Source organism: Sciurus carolinensis, chromosome 2, assembly GCF_902686445.1.
Source record: "Sciurus carolinensis chromosome 2, mSciCar1.2, whole genome shotgun sequence".
In the NCBI taxonomy this organism is placed as follows: Eukaryota; Metazoa; Chordata; class Mammalia; order Rodentia; family Sciuridae; genus Sciurus; species Sciurus carolinensis.
Window position 1 is genome coordinate 1515602 of NC_062214.1, and position 19735 is coordinate 1535336.

General features: G+C 67.0%; 2 protein-coding genes across 2 annotated transcripts in view; one reads left to right on the forward strand and one right to left on the reverse strand.

Moving 5' to 3' along the window:
* Lama5 (laminin subunit alpha 5) overlaps positions 1-14401 on the forward strand; it is a 43514-nt gene extending 29113 nt beyond the window's left edge. The window contains 42 exon segments of the mRNA XM_047539180.1: positions 99-200; positions 284-367; positions 1709-1939; positions 2588-2701; positions 2867-2994; positions 3175-3255; positions 3329-3543; positions 3852-3952; positions 4039-4219; positions 4306-4455; positions 4898-5049; positions 5119-5229; positions 5419-5530; positions 6074-6244; positions 6411-6607; positions 6680-6796; positions 6957-7111; positions 7394-7535; positions 7629-7731; positions 8057-8167; positions 8609-8788; positions 8862-9010; positions 9085-9261; positions 9362-9498; positions 9584-9737; positions 9902-10035; positions 10106-10268; positions 10340-10462; positions 10538-10686; positions 10766-10898; positions 10967-11110; positions 11212-11342; positions 11928-12098; positions 12168-12300; positions 12407-12546; positions 12620-12812; positions 12880-13035; positions 13130-13280; positions 13374-13507; positions 13587-13680; positions 13804-13923; positions 14026-14401. Of these exon segments, the coding sequence (XP_047395136.1) occupies positions 99-200; positions 284-367; positions 1709-1939; positions 2588-2701; positions 2867-2994; positions 3175-3255; positions 3329-3543; positions 3852-3952; positions 4039-4219; positions 4306-4455; positions 4898-5049; positions 5119-5229; positions 5419-5530; positions 6074-6244; positions 6411-6607; positions 6680-6796; positions 6957-7111; positions 7394-7535; positions 7629-7731; positions 8057-8167; positions 8609-8788; positions 8862-9010; positions 9085-9261; positions 9362-9498; positions 9584-9737; positions 9902-10035; positions 10106-10268; positions 10340-10462; positions 10538-10686; positions 10766-10898; positions 10967-11110; positions 11212-11342; positions 11928-12098; positions 12168-12300; positions 12407-12546; positions 12620-12812; positions 12880-13035; positions 13130-13280; positions 13374-13507; positions 13587-13680; positions 13804-13923; positions 14026-14165 (5964 nt within the window). The 3' untranslated portion in view covers positions 14166-14401.
* Positions 14402-14495: 94 nt separating this feature from the next.
* On the reverse strand, positions 14496-19180 carry Adrm1 (ADRM1 26S proteasome ubiquitin receptor). Its single transcript, XM_047539843.1, has 10 exons — positions 19069-19180; positions 18388-18601; positions 17687-17803; positions 16419-16542; positions 16146-16232; positions 15745-15826; positions 15331-15563; positions 15064-15221; positions 14831-14933; positions 14496-14697 (listed from the first exon to the last, which is right to left on the reverse strand). The coding sequence occupies exons 2-10, from the start codon at positions 18598-18600 to the stop codon at positions 14594-14596; spliced, it is 1221 nt and encodes a 406-aa protein (XP_047395799.1). The 5' UTR covers position 18601; positions 19069-19180; the 3' UTR covers positions 14496-14593.
* Between the last annotated feature and the right edge of the window lie 555 nt (positions 19181-19735).

The following is a 19735-nucleotide window of genomic DNA, read 5'->3' on the forward strand; positions in this document are numbered from 1 at the left end:
TGCAGAAGAAGCCAGAGCCGGGCCCGGCTCCAGGGCCACTGCCACCAGAGTCGGCCTGTGGCCAGGGTCTAGCCAAGTGGTCACCTGTCCTGCTCCAGGTGTCGTCCTATGGCGGGACCCTCCGCTACGAACTGCACTCAGAGACCCAGCGCGGCGATGTCTTCATCCCCACCGAGAGCAGACCAGATGTGGTGCTGCAGGTATTGACATGGAGTGGACGTGGCCAGGGAGCAGGAAGGTGGGAGCGAGCTGCTGGCTCTCACCCAGCCCACGTGTCTTCCAGGGCAACCAGATGCGCATCACGTTCCTGGAGCCGGCGTACCCTGCCCCCGGCCACGTCCATCAGGGGCAGCTGCAGCTGGTAGAGGTGAGTGGACAGTCCTGAGCCCCAAGCACGCACAGTGGCCCCAGGACCACTGTACCCGCTCTCCATGGAGAGGAGGGCTGGGGGCAGGCAGGCTTCCTTGCCATCCCCGTGTGACACTGTCATGCTGCTTACTGGTTTTCAAGTCCCTGGTTGTGATGAGTCATGGTTCCCACTGCTCAGCAGCCTTCCAGTGCCCTCCCTCCTCCCTCCTCTCTTCCTCCTCCCTCCCTCCTCCCTCCTCCCTTCCCCTCCTCCTCCCTCCCTCCCTCCTCCCTCCCTCCCTCCCTCCCCTCCTCCCCTCCTCCCCTCCTCCCTTCCTCCCTTCCTCCTCCCTCCCTCCTCCCTCCCTCTTCTTCCTCCTCCCTCCCTCCTCCCTCCCCCTCCTCCTCCCTCCCTCCCTCCTCCTTCCCTCCCTCCCTCCCCTCCTCCCCTCCTCCCTTCCTCCCTTCCTCCTCCCTCCCTCCTCCCTCCTCCCTTCCTCCTCCCTCCCTCCTCCCTTCCCCCTCCCTCCCTCCCTCCTCCCTCCCTCCCTCCCCCCCTCCCTTCCCCTCTTCCTCCTCCCTCCTCCCTCCCTCCCTCCCTCCCCCCTCCCCTCCTCCCCTCCTCCCTTCCTCCCTTCCTCCTCCCTCCCCTCCTCCCTTCCTCCCTCCCTCCCCCCTCCCCTCCTCCCCTCCTCCCTTCCTCCCTTCCTCCTCCCTCCCCTCCTCCCTTCCCCTCTTCCTCCTCCCTCCCCTCCTCCCTTCCTCCCTCCCTCCCTCCTCCTTTCCCCTCTTCCTCCCTCCCTCCTCCCTTCCTCCCTCCCTCCCTCCTCCCTCCCCTCCTCCCTTCCTCCCTCCCTCCCTCCTCCCTCCCTCCCTCCCTCCCCCCTCCCCCCCTCCCCTCCTCCCTCCCCCCCTCCCCTCCTCCCTCCCCCTCTTCCTCTCTTCCTCCTCCCTCCCTCCCTCCCTCCTCTCTTCCTCCTCCCTCCCCCCCTCCCCCCCTCCCCTCCTCCCTCCCTCCCTCCCTCCCTCCTCTCTTCCTCCTCCCTCCCTCCCTCCCTCCTCTCTTCCTCCTCCCTCCCTCCCTCCCTCCCTCCTCTCTTCCTCCTCCCTCCCCTCCTCCCTTCCTCCCTCCCTCCTCCCTCCCTCCCCTCCTCCTCTGACACACCTGGGGTGGCCCTGGGGTGTGGCTTGAGGTAGGGCCCAGTGCTGGTTTTACAGACCGTGTCCGAGGCGCCTCCTCCGTCCTGTCCCTGACTCGTGTGGTGTCTGTCACCTACCCGAGGGTCTGTCCCAGGCTCCATCCCAGGCTCCGTTTTGCCCACTGGGTGTGGCCCTCTGAGGTTGTGTCTCTGCCCTGCAGGGAAACTTCCGACACCTGGAGACCCACAACGCCGTCTCCCGCGAGGAGCTCATGATGGTGCTGGCGGGCCTGGAGCAGCTGCAGATCCGCGCTCTCTTCTCGCAGACCTCCTCGGCCATCTCCCTGGGTCGAGTGGTCTTGGAGGTGGCTAGTGAGGCGGGCAGGGGGCCTCCAGCCAGCAGCGTGGAGCTGTGCATGTGCCCAGCCAGCTACCGTGGGGACTCGTGCCAGGTGAGGCGGTAGGGGCAGGGGCCACAGGCCCTCCCTCGAGCATCCTCCTGCCACACCTGCTCTTGCTTCTTGCCTGTCCATCCCCCGCTGCCCTGATGGCCCATGTGCTTGCTCACGGTCAGCTGTGCTCCCCACTGTCCACTTGCCGCCCCGCCCACCGCCCAGCCGTCGGTCTGCTCTGCGTCATGCACCATTTGTCCTACCCATAACTTGGCCACCCCTCTCTCACCTGTGTCCACTTGCCCTCCGCTCCCTCCAGTCTTGGTGGCTCCTGCCACTCCAGGGGTTGGTGGCTGAACACCCCTAGAAAGAGTTATTTGGGGTAGAAAGGCCGCTCTGACCCACATGGAGGGGCTGCTCTCCAGCCTAGGGCCCAGCTGCCCCAGAACCAGTGCATCTGCCCAGCTTCAGGTGTGTTCTTGGGTCTGGGAGCCAGAAGCCGGACACTTGCCCTGCTCAGATGCCCAGGCCCGGACTCTGACCCTGTGGTGCCCCTGTGTGCTCCCAGCGGCTGCCAGCAGCCTCCCTGCCTCCCAGCCTCTGACCCTGTGGGGCCCCTGTGTGCTCCCAGCGGCTGCCAGCAGCCTCCCTGCCTTCCAGTCCTTCCTGCCCCCCTCCTCCCCTCACCAATGCCCCTGCACTCCCCAGGAATGTGCCCCCGGCTATTACCGGGACATCAAAGGTCTCTTTCTGGGCCGCTGTGTACCCTGTCAGTGCCATGGCCATTCAGACCGCTGCCTCCCTGGCGCTGGCATCTGCGTGGTGAGTAGGGCCCTGGGGGGCTGGGCTTCACCAAGGGCACAGAAAGGCAGGCAGGGAAGACCCTGGCCTTGGGGACTGTGGCTCTAGACTGCCAGTCTGGGGAGAAGGGCCCAGGCAAGGTGGGCTGGGCCCCACCACCAGCACCAACTGTCCGCTCTGCCCCAGGGCTGCCAGCACAACACAGAGGGGGACCACTGCGAGCGCTGCCAGGCCGGCTTCGTGAGCAGCAGCCCTGGGGACCCCACGGCCCCCTGCGTCAGCTGTCCCTGCCCCCTGGCAGTACCTTCCAACAAGTAAGTGCCCCATGCTCCCTGCTGAGCCCCCAGCCTGGCTCCTGCAGCCCCGCCCAGAGCCTCACTGTCCCCACTGAGAGGCTCAACTGCCCCGGGAGGCCCAGGCAGCGGGGGCACCTGAGGTGGGGACTGCTGCCCGGGTGCAGGACTGCCCGTGCTGAGCAGTGCTTGTCCTTGCAGCTTCGCGGAGGGCTGCATCTTACGAGGTGGCCGCACCCAGTGCCTGTGCCGACCTGGTTACGCGGGGGCCTCCTGCGAGCGGTGAGCTGGCGGGGTGGCGTGGGGACCAGGCTGTGCTGTGGGGCCGTGGCCACTGACCAGCCTCCACCTCTAGATGCGCACCCGGCTTCTTCGGGAACCCTCTGGTGCTGGGCAGCACGTGCCGGCCTTGTGACTGCAGCGGCAACGGCGACCCCAACGTGATCGTCAGCGACTGCGACCCCCTGACGGGGGCCTGCCGCAGCTGCCTGCACCACACCTCGGGGCCCCGCTGCCAGCACTGCGCCCCTGGCTTCTACGGCAACGCCCTGCTGCCGGGCAACTGCACCCGTAGGCATGGGGCGGGGCGCTGGGGGCGCGGAGCCACCTGCATGCTGGTCCTGACCCGGCTGGGCGGGCGGGGTCCCCTCCCACCTGGCGGTCAGGCCCCTCTCCTGGTCAGCTTCGTGGTCAGATCCCAACCCTGCTGTTCCCGTGTCTGGTTGGGGCTGCCTGGGCAGCACTGCTAGCAGGAGGCCAGACTAGACAGCAAGCTGGTGGCCGTGGGGTCTGGGCACCTGGACCAGTCAGCAGGGCCGCGATGAGCCGGGGCTGGGGCCCGGGCCCGGGGCAGCTGCCACAGCCACCCCCTTCTGCAGGGTGTGACTGCTCCCCATGTGGGACAGAGGCCTGTGACCCCCAGAGTGGCCACTGCCGCTGCAAGACAGGCGTGGCCGGGCAGCATTGTGACCGCTGTCAGGTACGCTGCTGGGGGCCAGGCTCTCAGGGATGGAGGAAGGGGTCTTGAGGGCCATGCAGGGCTCTGACCATAGCCTGTGCCCACAGGAGGGACACTTTGGCTTTGAGGGCTGTGGGGGCTGCCAGCCTTGTGCCTGTGGACCAGCCGCAGAGAGCCCCAAGTGTCACCCCCAGACTGGACAGTGCCAGTGCCCACCCGGGGCTGGAGGGCGCCAGTGCCGCGCGTGTGCCCCTGGCCACTGGGGGCACCCGGAGCAGGGCTGCAGGCGTAAGTACGGCGGGACCACGGGAGGGCACGTGAGTGGTCAACCCCTGAGGCCTGAGGGGTCCTGTTCACCCTGACCCTATCCACAGGCTGCGAGTGCCCAGAGGGCCACTGTGACCTGCACACGGGCCGCTGTACCTGTCCCCCCGGGCTCAGTGGGGAACGCTGTGACACCTGCAGCCAGCAACACCAGGTGCCCGTGCCTGGCGGGCCCGGAGGCCATGGCGTCCACTGTGAAGGTGGGCCTGCCGTGTGCCTCTGCCCTGCCCCGTCCCACCTTCCAGCTTCGCCCAGCAGGTGGGGGTCCCGACCCACACCGACCTGGTGGCCTTGTGCCCACCGCACCGCGAGTAGACCAGCTGTCTGTCTCGGTCTCCCAAGGGGCCCCTGCCTACTTCAGGTCTGCTGAGCCCTGCAACCACCCAGGTCCCTCCCGACCCCTGTGATGGCCTTTAGTTGACCCTGGGGCCCCCGTGCTGACCGGATCCCTGTTACCTTGACACCTCAGCCCGGCCGACACTCCTGTCCCCTCTGTGGCTCTTGTGCTGCAGCAGGAACACTCACACCTCACCCCTGCTCTGGCAGCCCTGACTCCACCCAGATCCCTGACCCCATGCTGACTCCTCCTCTGACCCTGGTCCCTAACTCATGCTGACCACTTGACCCTGCTCTTTGCTACAGTGTGTGACCACTGTGTGGTCCTGCTCCTGGACGACCTGGAGCGGGCTGGTGCCCTCCTGCCCACCCTCCGAGAGCAGCTCCGCGGTGTCAACGCCAGCTCCGTGGCCTGGGCCCGGCTGCACAGGCTGAGTGCCTCCCTGGCCGCCCTGCAGGTACTCCCTGGACACCCCCTCCAAGCCCCGCCCTCTGCAGAGCGGGCGCCCACTTCCTGCTCCCCACAGAGCCAGCTCCGGAGCCCGCTCAGCGCCCGCCATGAGACGACGCAGCAGCTGCAGGCCCTGGAGCAGCAGAGCACAAGCCTGGGGCGGGATGTGCAGCAGCTGGGCGGCCAGGCAGGACCCTGGGAGACCCTGGGGGGCCCTCTTCCTGGGAGACCCTGGGCAGCCAGGCAGGACCCTGGGAGACCTTGGGACCCCCCTGACACTGCCACCCCAACCTCCAGGCCCTGCCATGTCCCCCTGTCCAGGCCCAGCCCCTCCCCACAGCAGGACAATGGGCTGAGAGACTTACTTCATTCACAGGCTACAGGTGCCCGAGACCGGGCAGGCCAGCTGCTGGGCAGCACTGAGGCCACCCTCGGCCGGGCACAGATGCTCCTGGGGACCATCCAGGCTGTGGACCGCACCCTGAGTGGTAGGCTAGAACCCAGTCTGGCTGGCTCAGGGCTGAGTGGGAGGGCTTCACGGGGCGTGTGCCAAGGTCTCCAGCTGAGCCTGGCCTGGAAGTGCTGTGGGCCACATGTAGATGGGGACATGGCACCTCTGGGGGACAGCGGGGCATCAGGAGATACACGAGGGGCTGACCCCACTCGGCCTCCTTGGGAAAACCTGGGTCAGATATTCCCACTTGCAAACTCGGACACACATGAGACCAGTCCCTGCGCTCTTGTGATAGGACCTGGCCCAGCCAGAGGTTGGGAAGGAGTGGATTTCAGCCACACACTGGTCACCGAGCAGGACTGGGCTTGGAGGAGGGGCAGGGAGGGCAGCTCGGGAGGCAGGCTGAGAGGCCACGGGGGTGGTCCTGCAGGAGGGCAGGGCATGGAGGAAGGGAGCTGTCAGGCAGCTCTGGAGTTACCATGGTGGCCAGCCAGGGAGCCTCGGGCCTGGAAGCCTATGGCAGAGGTCTAGTGGACAATGGGCCAGCCCCAGGACCTGACAGCCCCCTCCCCTGTAGAGTTGGCATCCCAGATGGGCCACCTGTCACCAGCCAATGCCTCGGCCCCATCGGGTGAGCAGCTGCGCCGGACACTGGCAGAGGTGGAATGGCTACTCCGGGACATGCGGGCACGTGACCTGGAGGCCCCCCGGGCAGTGGCAGACGCTGAGCTGGCCAAGGCCCAGAGGCGTGAGTGGTGCTGGCCCCTGTCGGGCTGGGAAGGAACAGGGACGTGGCCTGGGAGCCCTGGGACTGAGGTCGGTGTGGACTGGCACTGGGCAGGGACAGGTGGGGACCAAGGGTCACAGAGGAGACTGGCTGCCAGGGTGACCACCCTCGCCCTGGTGTTGGGCAGTGCTGGCCCGCGTGCAGGATCAGCTGACCAGCCGCTGGGAGGAGAACCAGGCACTGGCCACACGCACCCGTGATCAGCTGGCCCAGCACCAGGCCAGCCTCATGGACCTGCGTGAGGCACTGAACCGGGCGGTGGATACCACACGGGAAGCCGAAGAGCTCAACAGCCACAACCAGGCGCAGCTGGAGGAGGCCTTGGTGAGTACCTGCCCTCGTCCCCCGTCCAGGACCCCTCTGCGCCCCTCGCAGCTAAATCCCATCCTCCCCCAGCAAAGGAAGCAGGAGCTGTCCCGGGACAACGCCACCCTGCAGGCCACTCTGCAGGCCGCTGGCCGGACCCTGGCCCATGTCTCTGAACTTCTGCATGGCATGGACCAGGCCGAGGAGGTGAGCACAGCCCATGCCCTTTGTGGCCGCTTCCTGGCCAGCTCCCACCAGCCTGCAGTCTGTGGCTAGTTCTGGGCTCACTTGTACAAGTGTGTGACCCTTGGGCAGGTGGGCAGTGCATAGGTCTCAGGAGGGTCCCACTGAACCCACCCACCCCCAGGACCTAGAGCACCTGGCTGCCAGCCTGGACGGGGCCCGGACGCCACTGCTGCAGAAGATACAGACCTTCTCCCCAGCCGGCAGCAAGGTGGATCTGGTGGAGGCCGCTGAGGCCCATGCACGGCAGCTGGACCAGCTGGCCCATAACCTGTCCAGGTGCGTGGCCCAATGGGGAGAGCCCCAGGCCCACCTGGGGATGCAGCCAGATCTCACTGGGGGTGGACAGGTCTGTATGGGGCAGCTGGCTTGGGAGGCCACAGGAAACCAGGGCCCGGCCTGGCAGGAAGCAGCAGGAGAGGCATATGCCTGTGGGCAGAGGTTCACCTGATGCTGGTGCAGTGGGCGGGTCAGCCCAGCTGCTGTGATGGCAAGGGCCAGGGAGCCCCGCAAGGGCACCTGGCACCCTGCAACCTACACAGCCTTTGACCCCGCCCCCAGCATCATCCTCAGTGTCAACCAGGACCGCTTCATCCAGAGGGCCGTGGAGGCCAGCAACGCCTACAGCAGCATCCTGGAGGCTGTGCAGGCCGCAGAGGAGGCTGCTGGCCAGGCGCGGCAGCAGGCGAGCCGTACATGGGAGGTGAGTCTCCGCCCTCCCCCCAGCTCAAGAGGAGCCCCTGAGCCTCCCCCACCTCCCCAGCAATGTGACCTGCACCCTGTTCTGTGTCTGCAGATGGTGGTGCAGCAGGGCCTGGCGGCTCGAGCCCAGCAGCTGCTGACCAACAGCAGTGCCCTGGAGGAGGCTGTCCTTGGGCAGCAACAGAGGATGGGCCTGGGTGAGTGCTGGGACCTGACGTGGGAATCCAGGCTCTTCAGGGGCCTCGGCTTCTGTGCCGCGTCTGCATGGGGTTGCAGGGTACTGCAGTGTGATTCAGGGCTGGAGATGGTGGCCCTGCATGTGGACTCTGCTCCACCTGCTCCGTGTCCACCTGAGGGACCCACAAAGCCTGCCCTTCTCCTGGGTGTGTGTGGGCCAAGGAGCCACAGCCAGAGATGGTCGAAGCCAGGGCCCCACATCTGGTGGCTCTCCACCTGTGTACCTGTGGCTTGGTCTGGGGTCTCGGGGGAGTGCTCCTCAGGGCTAAGCTCCCTGTCCCACAGCACGGGTCACCCTGCAAGGTGCCAGGACCCAGCTCCATGATGTCCAGACCAGGAAGGACCAGCTTGCAGCCCGAATCCAGGCAGCACAGGCCATGGTGGCCATGGACACAGGTACTTGGTAGCTTGTCCCTGCCCCTGCTCACACTCCTTTGTCCCCACGGTACACAGGCAGGCTCAGGCAGGGGTGCTAGAGCATCATTGAAGGGCGTCCAGTGAGCAGGGAAGAGATGGTCTGTGAGCAGAGGCCCATCTGGGGCCAGTAGGGCTGGAGCTACCGGCCAGGTGAGGGACTGCGGCTGCTGCTGCAGAGGAAAGGAGCCATCTGTTGTGAGCCAGGTTTTGAGAGGCCCCGGTGCTGCCATGTTGCAGCTGTGGCCAGGCTGGGGGGCTGGTAGAGGGCAGGCCCCTGGGGTCCAGGCACGGTGCTGAGTCCATCAAAGACTGAGCTGCAGGGTGCAGGGCACACCTGCTCCCTGGTCCATCAGAGGGACTTGGGAAAGCAGAGCCCAAAAGGAGCCCTCAGCTGGCTCCTGCCAAGCATACCCTCTGCAGATGGCACAACTGAGAAGATCGCCCACGCTAAGACTGTGGCCAGAGAAGCCCAGGACACAGCTGCTCGCGTGCAGGCTCAGCTCCAGGATATGCAGAGGAGCGTGGAGCAGTGGCAGGGGCAGTTTGGGGGCCTGCAGGGCCAGGACCTGGGCCAGGTGGTGCGGGACGCAGGCCGCTCAGGTGAGCAGTCTTCCTTTGTGCTCCTGGGGGAGGGAGGAGAGCAGGCTCTCAGCCCTGCCCGCCCTGCCCACAGTGTCCACCCTGGAGAAGACACTGCCCCAGCTGCTGGCCAAGCTGGGTGACCTGGAGAACCGAGGAGTGCACAATGCCAGCCTGGCTCTGTCCGCCAACATCGGCCGCGTGCGGGAGCTCATTGCCCAGGCCCGGGGAGCCGCCAGCAAGGTGGGTGGGAGTCCCAGGAGATGGCAGGTGTCCAGGAGACCAGGTGCTGAGCGCCGGCGTTCCCGCTCCCCCAGGTCAAGGTGCCCATGAAGTTCAACGGGCGCTCATGGGTGCAGCTGCGTGCCCCGCGAGACCTTGCTGACCTCGCCGCCTACACTGCCCTTAAGTTCTACCTGCAGAACTCAGAGCCAGCACCACCACCGGGGCAGGATGCTGGGGACCACTTTGTGTTGTACATGGGCAGCCGCCAGGTACTGGGCAGGACCAGAGGCGGGAGACTGAGCTGGCGGGCATCGGCTTGGCAGCAGGTGGAGCCTGGCTGCCCCAACGGCCCTCCCACTGCCCTCACAGGCCACTGGAGACTACATGGGTGTGTCGCTGCGCAACCAGAAGGTGCACTGGGTGTACCGGCTGGGGGAGGCTGGGCCTGCAACCCTCAGCGTGGACGAGAGCATTGGTGAGCAGTTCGCAGCCGTCAGCATGGACAGGTAGGAGCCCCTCGGAGACAGGCCAAGGCCAAGGCCTGCAGCAGCCGTGCCGGGGCCACTTCTCACACCTCACCTCTGTCTTCAGGACCCTCCAGTTTGGCCATATGTCTGTCACAGTGGAGAACCAGATGGTCCACGAGACCAAGGGGGACACAGTGGCCCCTGGGATGGAAGGTCTGCTCAGCCTGCAGCCCGATGACTTTGTCTTCTATGTGGGGGGGTACCCCAGCAACTTCACGGTAAGCCTGGCCCAGTCTCAGGGAGCAAGCCAGGAGCTCTTGCCTTTCTTGTCCTGGGAAGTACTTCTCAGTGTCTAGCTTTAATCCTTCATACTGTAGTCTGAATTCCCATCAGTCTCTGCTGGGTAGGGAGGTTCACTGACTATGTGCTGCTGTGCCCACAGCCCCCTGCACCCCTCCATTTCCCTGGTTACCGGGGCTGCATTGAGATGGACACTCTGAACGAGGAGGTGGTCAGTCTCTATAACTTCGAGAGGACCTTTTTGCTCAACACAGCTGTGGACAAGCCGTGTGCCCGGTATGTGTGGCCTGGTCCCACCTGTCCCCATCCGCCAACCTTCTGCTAACCCGACACCTCTGACCTGCAGCTCCAAGTCAACTGGGGACCCGTGGCTCACAGACGGCTCCTACCTGGATGGCACCGGCTTCGCCCGCATCAGCTTTGAGAGGCAGCCAAGCAGCACGAAGCGCTTTGACCAGGAGCTGCGGCTGGTGTCCTACAGCGGGATCATCTTCCTCCTGCAGCACCAGGCACGCCCACCCCTGGCCCCACCCCAGCCCCAGGCCACCCCTGCCCTGTGCTGACCCTCCCTGCCCCCCAGGACCAGTTCCTGTGCCTGGCCATGCGGGAGGGCAGCCTCGTGCTCCTCTACGACTTCGGCGCCGGGCTGAAGGAGGCTGCGCCACTGCAGACCCCGCCTCCTCTGACTGCCGCCAGCAAGGCGGTAAGGCAGGCCCCTGGGAACGGGGGTCGGGCCCCAGGTCCGGCAGGCGAGGAACGCTCACGCTGCCCCCTCCAGATCCAGGTGTTCCTGCTGGCCGGCAGCCGCAAGCGAGTGCTGGTGCGCGTGGAGAGGGCCACGGTCTTCAGCGTGGAGCAGGACAACGCGCTGGAGCTGGCCGATGCCTACTACCTGGGGGGGGTGCCGCCCGAGCAGCTGCCCCCAAGGTGAGCGTGGCACTCGGGGCTGGTGGACAGAGCAGGCCGGGCAGGTGCCCAGGAGACCCCTGACCCAGCTGCCCCGCAGCCTGCTCCGGCTCTTCCCCTCCGGGGGCTCCATCCGCGGCTGCGTCAAGGGGATCAAGGCCCTGGGCAAGTACGTGGACCTCAAGAGGCTCAACACCTCCGGCATCAGCTTCGGCTGCACCGCGGACCTGCTGGTGAGTGCCTTCCCCGAGGTGGGCAGCCTGGCTCCAGGCCCCGCGGGCACTCAGCAAACCCTCCACAGGTGGGACGCAAGGTGACGCTGCACGGCCACGGCTTCCTGCCCCTGGCTCTCCCGGCCGTGGCGCCTCTCACCGAGGAGGTCTACTCGGGCTTTGGCTTCCGCAGCACCCAGGACAACGGCCTGCTGTACTACCGCGCGTCCCCGGTGAGCCTCCTGGGCCCCGCTACGGGGATGGTTGTGGACATGGTTAGCTGGAGGGAGGAGTCTGAGCACTGCCAGCTGGCTCACCTGGCCACTGTCTGCAGGACGGGCTGTGCCAGGTGTCCCTGCAGCAGGGCCACGTGATGCTTCAGTTTCTGAGAACAGAGGTGAAAACGCGAGGAGTCTTTGCGGACGGAGCCAGCCACTACGTGGTCTTGCACGGCAACGCTTCGGGGTGAGCCCGCCGTGCCCCTGCTGGGTGTGGGCGTGGCCGCAGGAGGGGTAGCCCACTGCCCCTGCTCCATGTGGGCGTGGCCGTAGGAGGGTTGAGCCCACTGCCCCTGCTCCGTGTGGGCGTGGCCGTAGGAGGGGTGAGCCCACTGCCCCTGCTCCGTGTGGGCGTGGCCGTAGGAGGGGTGAGCCCACTGCCCCTGCTCCGTGAGGGCGTGGCCGTAGGAGAGGTGAGTCCACTGACCCTGCTCCGTGTGGGCGTGGCCGTAGGAGGGGTGAGCCCACTGCCCCTGCTCCATGTGGGCGTGGCCGTAGGAGGGGTGAGCCCACTGCCCCTGCTCCGTGAGGGCGTGGCCGTAGGAGAGGTGAGTCCACTGACCCTGCTCCGTGAGGGCGTGGCCGTAGGAGGGGTGAGCCCACTGCCCCTGCTCCGTGTGTGCGTGGCCGTAGGAGGGGTGAGCCCACTGCTCCTGCTCCGTGAGGGCGTGGCTGCCGGAGGGGTGAGCCCACTGCCCTTGCTCCCTGTGCGCCAGACCCAGTGGCAAGAGGGCTACATAGGCCTGGGGAAACCCTGTTTCCTGTCTCCCAGGGTCTCACTCTATGTGGACGACCAGCTGCAGCTGACAAAGCCCCCTCGGGTACTGCCCTCCGGGCTGCAGCCCCCGCCCGAGGGCCCCCCGCGGCTCCTGCTGGGGGGCCTGCCCGAGTCCGGGGCCTTCCGCAACTTCAGCGGCTGCATCAGCAATGTCTTTGTTAAGCGGTGAGCAGGTGGGCGTCGGGCGGGTGCCCGCTGCGCCACCTCCAGCTGCTGACAGTGCCTGCCCCACAGGCTCCAGGGCCCACAGCGCGTGCTGGACCTGCAGAACGTGGGTGGCGTCAACGTGAGCTCGGGCTGCGCGCCCACCCCGCACACCCAGACCCCGGGACAGGGACTGCGAGGACTGCGGGCGGCAGCGCGGAAGGTGGGGCGCCCGGGGTGTGCGGGCAGAGCTGGGTGAGTGGTTGGGAGGGCGGCTCCTAGTGGGAGGCTCCCAGCGGGAGGCCCTGCATCCCTGTCCTCGTCCGCAGGCCTCCCGCCCCAGCCGCCCGCCCATCCAGGGCTCTGCTTGCACATCATCCCTGCGTCTCAGAACCATCCAAGATGCCTATCAGTTTGGGGGTCCCCTGCCCAGCCACCTGGAGTTCGCGGGCGTCCTGGTCTCCCAGAGGTAAGGGCCGGCCAGGCTGGGGTGGGCACGGAGGGGCTGCCAAGGGAAGGCTGACGCCACGCTGGGCTTTCAGGTCCCACATCTCGATGCTCGTCCGCCCTGATGCCCCCCAGGGCCTTCTGCTCTTCGCTGCCCCCTCGACAGCCAGCAGCCCCTCGCTGGCGCTCTTCCTGAGCCGCGGATACTTTGTTGCACAAACAGAAGGCCCTGGACTCCAGCTCCGGGTCCAAAGCCGCCAGCGTTCACAGGCGGGCCGTTGGCACACGGTGAGGGAGCCCGAGGGGGGGACTTGGGAGGGTCCAGGAGCACCTCTGACCTGCTCTGCACCCCCAGGTATCTGTGCGCTGGGAGGAGAGTCGGATCCGGCTGCTGGTGGATGGGACCCGGGCCAGGAGCCAGAAGGGACGCCCCCAGAGGGTGACCAGCCCCTGGCCCCACACCTTCTTTGTGGGAGGCCTCCCGGCTGGCAGCCACAGCTCCAAGCCCCCGGTGAGCCCTTGTACCCCTGCCCCTCCGTGGGCTCACTGGCTGCTGCCCCTGCCCCAGCAGCCTGGGCCTGACCGCAACCACTGCCTCCTCACAGGTGACCATGGGGTTCAGCGGCTGTGTGAAAGGACTGCGGCTGAATGGGTGGCCCCTGGGGGCCCCCACACAGACAGTCGGGGTCACACCCTGCACCTCTGGGCCCCTGGAGGACGGCCTGTTCTTCCCAGGTGGCGGAGTCCTCACTCTAGGTCCGTGGGGACGGAAGGCCCCTGGGGGGTCCTGGGGGGGGGTCTGGGGGCCTTGGGGTGGGGCCTCCTGTCCCACTGTGGCCCTCCCCCTAGAACTCCTAGAGGCCACGCTGCCCGACGTGGGTCTGGAGCTGCAGGTGCGGCCCCTGGCAGCCAGCGGCCTCGTCCTCCACCTGGGCCGAGCCCAGGGTGCCCCGTTCCTGCAGTTGCTGGTGTCCCAGGAACGGGTGAGCAGGGCGCTTCAGAGCCGGGGGCACTGGGGCACTGGGGCACTGGGACGCAGCCTGACCCGCCCCCCCACCACAGGTCCTGCTGCGTGCAGACGACGGGGCAGGCGAGTTTGCCACGTGGGTGACACACCCCACAGGGCTGTGTGATGGGAAGTGGCACCGGCTGGCAGGTGAGTGGGCCCCTCCGGTGGCCAGGGAGGTGGGTGGACTCAGTAGGGGCAGCTGGAGAGCCCGTACCATGGCTGGCATTGAGGGGCGGGGTGGGGCGGGGCACCCACAAGCTGGCCCTGCAGCCACCAAGGGCGGGAACATGCTCCGGCTGGAGGTGGACACAGAGAGCAACCACACCATGGGCCCCTCACTGGCCGCCCTGGCCAATGCCCCAGCACCTCTGCACCTCGGCGGCCTGCCTGGTGAGTGTGGCCTCAACCAAGTGGGGGGACCTGCCCACTGGGGGCAGGTGACTGTGGACCTCCTGCCACCCCAACCAGTGCTTCTGGCCCTTCTGCACCCAGAGCCCACAGCAGCGGAGTACAGGTCCCCCGCCTACCGTGGCTGCATGAGGAGACTGAGGGTGAACCAGTTCCCCATTGCTGTGACTGGCTCCACGGGGGTCCAGGGGGCAGTGGGGGCCAGAGGCTGTCCAGCCTGGTAGAGAAGCCGCCCCCCAGCCACAGGACAGGCTCGCCCTCCAGCCCCCCTGGACCCTGGCCACCCTCCCCGCCTGTCCACGACTCTGGACTCCAGCCTCCCTCCTGGAGGCAGCTTCGGTTGCATCTTGAGACGGAAGACGGGCTTATGCTGCTAGCCACTCTGCCTCCTCCCAGGGGTGTGGGTCTAAGACCACTGTTTCTTCGTAAAAGCAAAAATTAAATGTTTGTTGGCTCGAAACCAAAACTGAAGCAATGATGGTCTGGGAGAGGCCTGGCTTCCAACAGAAAGGAAGAGAATGGCAAGGGGCTCCCAGGGACAGAGACCAGAGGTGGCAGGTAAAAGAAAGGACCTTTATTTATCAGGAGGTCTGAAGAGAGGAGTGGGTGGGAGCGCCACCACGGAGCAGGCGGCCCCGTGGCCACACCCGCCTCAGTCCAGACTCATGTCCTCCTCGTCGTCCTTCTTGTCTTTCGCATCGCCCTCCTGCTCGGGTCTGGCGCTGTTCTGCATGGCTTTGGCAAACGCTTCCACATCTGAAAGACATTCCCAACACAGGCGACTGAACACTCGCCAGAGGGGACCCAGCGAGAGCCAGACGGTGGCCGGGCGTCCACAGCTCGTTGCCAACTGAGGGACTCTCCCCAGGCAGAGGGCAGAGACACTTACCGCCCTTGTTGGCGGCCTCCACGGCCTCTGCAGGAAGGCCAAACTGGCACATGAGGGGCCCCAGCTGCCCCGAGGCCAAGGCCGCACTGAACATGCCCAGGGCCTGCAAGGAAGAGCCCAGCTGAGCATGGGCCCTTGCCGGGCAAGGCCTCAGGGCCACCACAGCACCTGCCAGCTCAGGGGTGCCAGGGCACAGCGCTCTCCCCTCCTCGGTGTGCATGGCCAGGGTCTACCTGTTGGAACTGGGGCGAGGTCAGTGTGCTCTGGATCTCCTCTGCAGTCTGGGGCAGTGACTCCCCGGAGGGCAGGTAGGGCAGCAGGCGCTGCTGGACGTCGGCGTTGGCGAGGATGGGCGCCATGATCTCTGGCGTTAGCACACTGGCGAGGTCCACTAGGGCACAGGTGCACAGCCCTCAGGGGACAGCCAAGTCCAGGCACCACCTGGAGGGCAGCTGGGGCCCAAGCTCAACCCCACGTGGCCTCGAGGCACGTGGTCTTACCTTGTTGGCCGCCTCCAGGCCCAGCCGGCACATTCATGGTGGCCAGAATGCTCTGGAGGTCGCTCAGCTGGATGGGCTGGGTTGGGCTGGCTGCTGCGCTGGTTCCATTACCTGAGCTGGGCGCAGGACTTGGACTGGTCGCCGAGGCGGCTGCTGGGGCAGAGGGGGCTGGGGTGGCACGGGCAGAAGAGGTGGTGGAGGATGGGGTGGCCGCTGCCGACTGGCTCCGGGAGCTGGGAAGAGGGAGCGCTGTGCTGGAGCAGCCACCCCCACCCGGCCCTGACCCCGCCACACGGCCCATGGAGGCTCAGACCACAGCACCCCCTCATGCCTACCCGTGCACCCCATTTTCTGAAAGGAGTGACCAACGCCAATGACGGCAGCTATGTGGCAGGCAGGGTGCTGCAGGCTCACCTGGACGAAGAGCTGCTAGCAGGAGGCCCGCCACTGCCCAGCAAGCTGGCCAGACCTGGCCCAGTCAGAGCCCCGAGGCCACCTATGGGGAGCAGAGACGTGTGCTCAGGACTCCTGTGACCCCAGCCCACCTAGAAGCAGGCAGGGCCCAGCAGGGAGGGAAGTCAGGAGCCAGCAGTGACCACTCAGACCACTGCTCTTCCACCACCCACACCCAGCAGGTAAGGCTCCCAAGTACCCAGCTGGAGTCCTGCCTGGTGGCCTGGCCCACCCAGCTCCCTACTGCAGGGTGAACAGGCCCTGCCCACACAGGCAGCAGTGCGGGGAGCCTGCATCCTGGAGGCTGGGCCCTGAGGCCAGCACACAGAGGCCCAGCTCACAGGGGAGCCGCGGGGCGTTACCCAGTCCTCCAAGGCCGGCTGGTCCGATGAGCTGCATGAGCTGGCTGTGACTCATGTTCCCCAGCAGGCTCTGCAGGCCACCCTCACCTGGAAGACACGGTGCTCAGACAGCCGCCTGCGGCTGTCCCAGGCCCACTGCCCACCAGTAGGGCACCAGGAGGAGGGCCGAGCCCAGCTCCTTCCTCCCTGTGGATACAAACAGCACTCTCACCCAGAACCCCCTAGTCCACCTGAAACGCCTGCCCTGCGCACCCTGGCCGTGGCGACCCTTACCACCCAGCGCTGACAGCTCGTGGCCCCCACTCCCACTCGCCCCCAGGGCCCCAGGCATCGGGGGGTTGTTCAGGTACTCGTTGACTTTCCGGCAGTGCTCCTCATCCTGGTCGGTCTTGGGCTCCTGTGGGGGACACGTGGGGCAGCTGAGCAGCCCAGGAGGAGCTGCCTACTGGTGGCTTGCCCCTGCTGCCCACATCGCCAGCAGTCCTCTGCTGCGGCTTAAAGACAAGACTGCCCAGAGATGGCAGCACCCCGAGCAGGGCGCTCAGCACTCTGCAGGTGTCACAAGGGACAACACAGCTGATGGCACACAGCGCCCCCAGCTGCCCCATCCAGCTGTGACTCCCAGCCCTTGGCACAGCCTTCGAGGGAGCGGGGAGACGAGGCACAGGACATCTCCCAGTTCCCACTGTGGACTGTGCAGGGCATGGGAGACAGACGCTGCCCCGAGCGACGGGCAGTCAGGGCAGAGAGCAGAGGCCTGTGGACTGACGAGGGCCCACACCAGAGCAGCGCAGCTCCTCTTGTGGCCTCCTCGGGTCCTCAGCAGCTTCCTGGCTCCCAGCCCAGCCTCCCCCTGCTGCAGCCATGGCTGCTGCCCTCTAGACAGTGCGTGCTCAGCAAGGGGACATGGCAGTGTCTCCACACAGCAAAGGCAGGCTGGAACCCCTTCTGAGCCTGACCCACAGATCAGCCACCCAGGCCCAGAAGGCCAGGTCTCAGCTGCTCTGCGACTCTGTGACAGCGCAGGAGCAAGATCAAGCCAGGAAGCCACTGGTGGGTGGCAGAGCGAGCAGGGCTTCCCCCATCTGACGGACACTGCAGCTGTGGGCGGGGCAATGCCCCACTCGGGAGCAGCAGCAGGGAGCTGAGGTGGCCTCGCCTTCCACCCCAGCCACGCGCAGGTCCAGCAAGACGATGCCAGCCTCCAGGCCAGCCCAGGCAAGCTAGCGAGACCCTGTCTCAAAGTACAGGTGACAGGGCAGGGCGCGGCTCTGCAGCTCGCAGGAGCACGCAAGGGGAAAAAGGAAGAGCAGGGAAGGCACCCAGGCCTGTGCTGTGGTGAGGGAGCCGTGGGACACCCAGCCTCAGGCCTCAGGGCTTGGAGAGGCCCCTCACCATCCCCACCGCACAACACATTGAACCAAGCTCCACCCAGGCCAGCAGGCCAGGCCAGAACAGCCCGGGTGTGAACAGCACGCCAGAGTAAACCGGCCTCTAGCCCAAGCACCACCACGAGAGAGGACACAAACCCTCCCGAGTACCTGCATCCAGAAGAAGAGCCGCTTGGACCCAGCCTTGAACTTGAGCACATAGACCCTCCCGCTGGGGCACTGAGGCACGCGCTTGAACTCACAGTCATCGGGGAAGATGATCAAGTCCTGGTGACCACAAGGACAGTCAGCCACACACCTGCCCTGCCAAGGCCCAGCCTCTCAGGAATCCCTGGGTCCAAGAGGGTGGGCCTCTCCAAGCCCCTCACCAGCAGGTCTCTGCAGGTGGACAAGCCAGGGTCAGGGTGAAGGGCAGGGTGCTAAGGGCCGGCGGAATCAGGCAGGCCTCCAGATCTTGAAGGACACTGGGGAGCGCTCCGCGATGAGCAGAGGTGAGCCAGGCTTGCTCTGATTGTAACAAAGAGCAGCCTGGTGCGAGAACAAAGCACCCACAGAAGGCCTCTTGGCCCGGTTCTCGCACGACTTCTGCAGTGCCAGGAGCTATCGCTGAAAGTTCAAAGCCAGGCACAAGGTCTCAGGATGTGTCACCACCTGCGTCACGGCTAGGTGCTGAAATGCGTGGACCGGTCACTGTGCAGCACTGACCCTGCGTGGTGTGGCTGGAGGAAGCCTCAGAGAGCAGCCCCTCGTACCCCTGCAGACCACTCCAACCCCAAACCCGTGTGCGCTCAGGGCACTCGCATCGCTATCCACCTGCCTGGGCCCGAGGCGCTCAGGCTGGCGGCACTTACGTCTTCCACGGTCCCTGATGTCCTGTCCTTCCAGCAGAAGTGGATGAGAGAGTCGTCGGTCTGCTGGATGTACACGAGCCCTTTCCGTTTATCTGGAGTGACGGTAGTGCCTTTCAGTGACATTTTCCCTGCCCGAAACTCCACCAAATACTTGTTGGAGGACCCCCGAGAGCCTGGCACCAGGCTTGGGAACAGAGCGCCTGAAGTCGTCATCCTGAAAGAGCAGAGACGGGCACCAGGCCCAGCGAGATGCGGGCGGGCACGGTCCGGGAAAGCTCAATCCCCTGAGTGTCGGCCCGCCCCACCGCGCCGGGCCAACGGGCCAAGCCCCAGGCCCGGCCTGCGGCTTCTCCGCTCCTCAAGTGCACCCAAGCCGCGCCGCCGCCTCCGGCCCGCGAGCCCCGCGACGTCACCGCCCGCACACGCGGGCCTCGCCGCGTCGGGCCGGCGGGGAGACCCGCTGGCCGTCTCCGCGGGGCACCGCCTCGGGGTGCCGCGCGGCTGCCCGCGTCCTGCCCTCTCGCCGGGCCGGAGCGCCCTCGCGGCGGCAGGCCCGTCCGGCCGCCCTCGCCCGGCTTCGTGGTGGCCCACAGAGGACTCGCCTCCCGGAGCCGAGCCGAGCGGGGCCGCGCGGAGAGCCCGCCGCCCGCCGCCCGCCGCCCGCGCCCGGCCGGCCCGCACCTGGCTGCGCCCACCCTCGGCTGAGAGGCGCCGTCCGGGTTCGCTCTTCCTCCTCGGCGCCTGCCGGGCCCCGCCGGAAGCCCGCGCTCGGCCCGCCCCGCCCGCGCTCTGGTCGCCGATTGGGCCCCGTCAGCCCCGCGGTCGGCCATATCCCGCCCGCGATTGGCCCCCATGGCCGTCCGTTTTCCCGGTCCGCCCCGGCCCGCCCCCGCGCCGGCGGCTCCCTTCCGGCGGAAGCGCGGACCCTGGGCGCGCGGGCCAGAGAGGCCCCTATTGTTGCTGTGTCATAGGGGAGCGGGGGCGGCCCCTGGCGGCGGCGCCGGGAACAGCGGGCCACTAACGGTGGGCGCCGCGTCCTCCCCCGGGGAGAGCCGCCCCCCAAGGAGAGGACCGGCACTTCGCCGGTGCGCCCAACCGTGCTGGACTCGGGCAGGTGTCCCCCCGCGGGCCCTGTGGAGACACCTCGCGGAAACCAGCCCGACTCTCATGCGTCCCCGAGCGACGTTCCGGAGCCTTGGGCGTGAAGATCGCAGGTGTCACCACGCCACGGGGTGGCTGGACGCCGCGCCGCGGAGAGCGCGGGGCGCCCCGGCCGGCCTCCCGCTCCCCGGGTCCCTGAAGGGGCGGTGCGCCTTCGGGTGCTCCAGAGACGACCTGGGAACGTTAT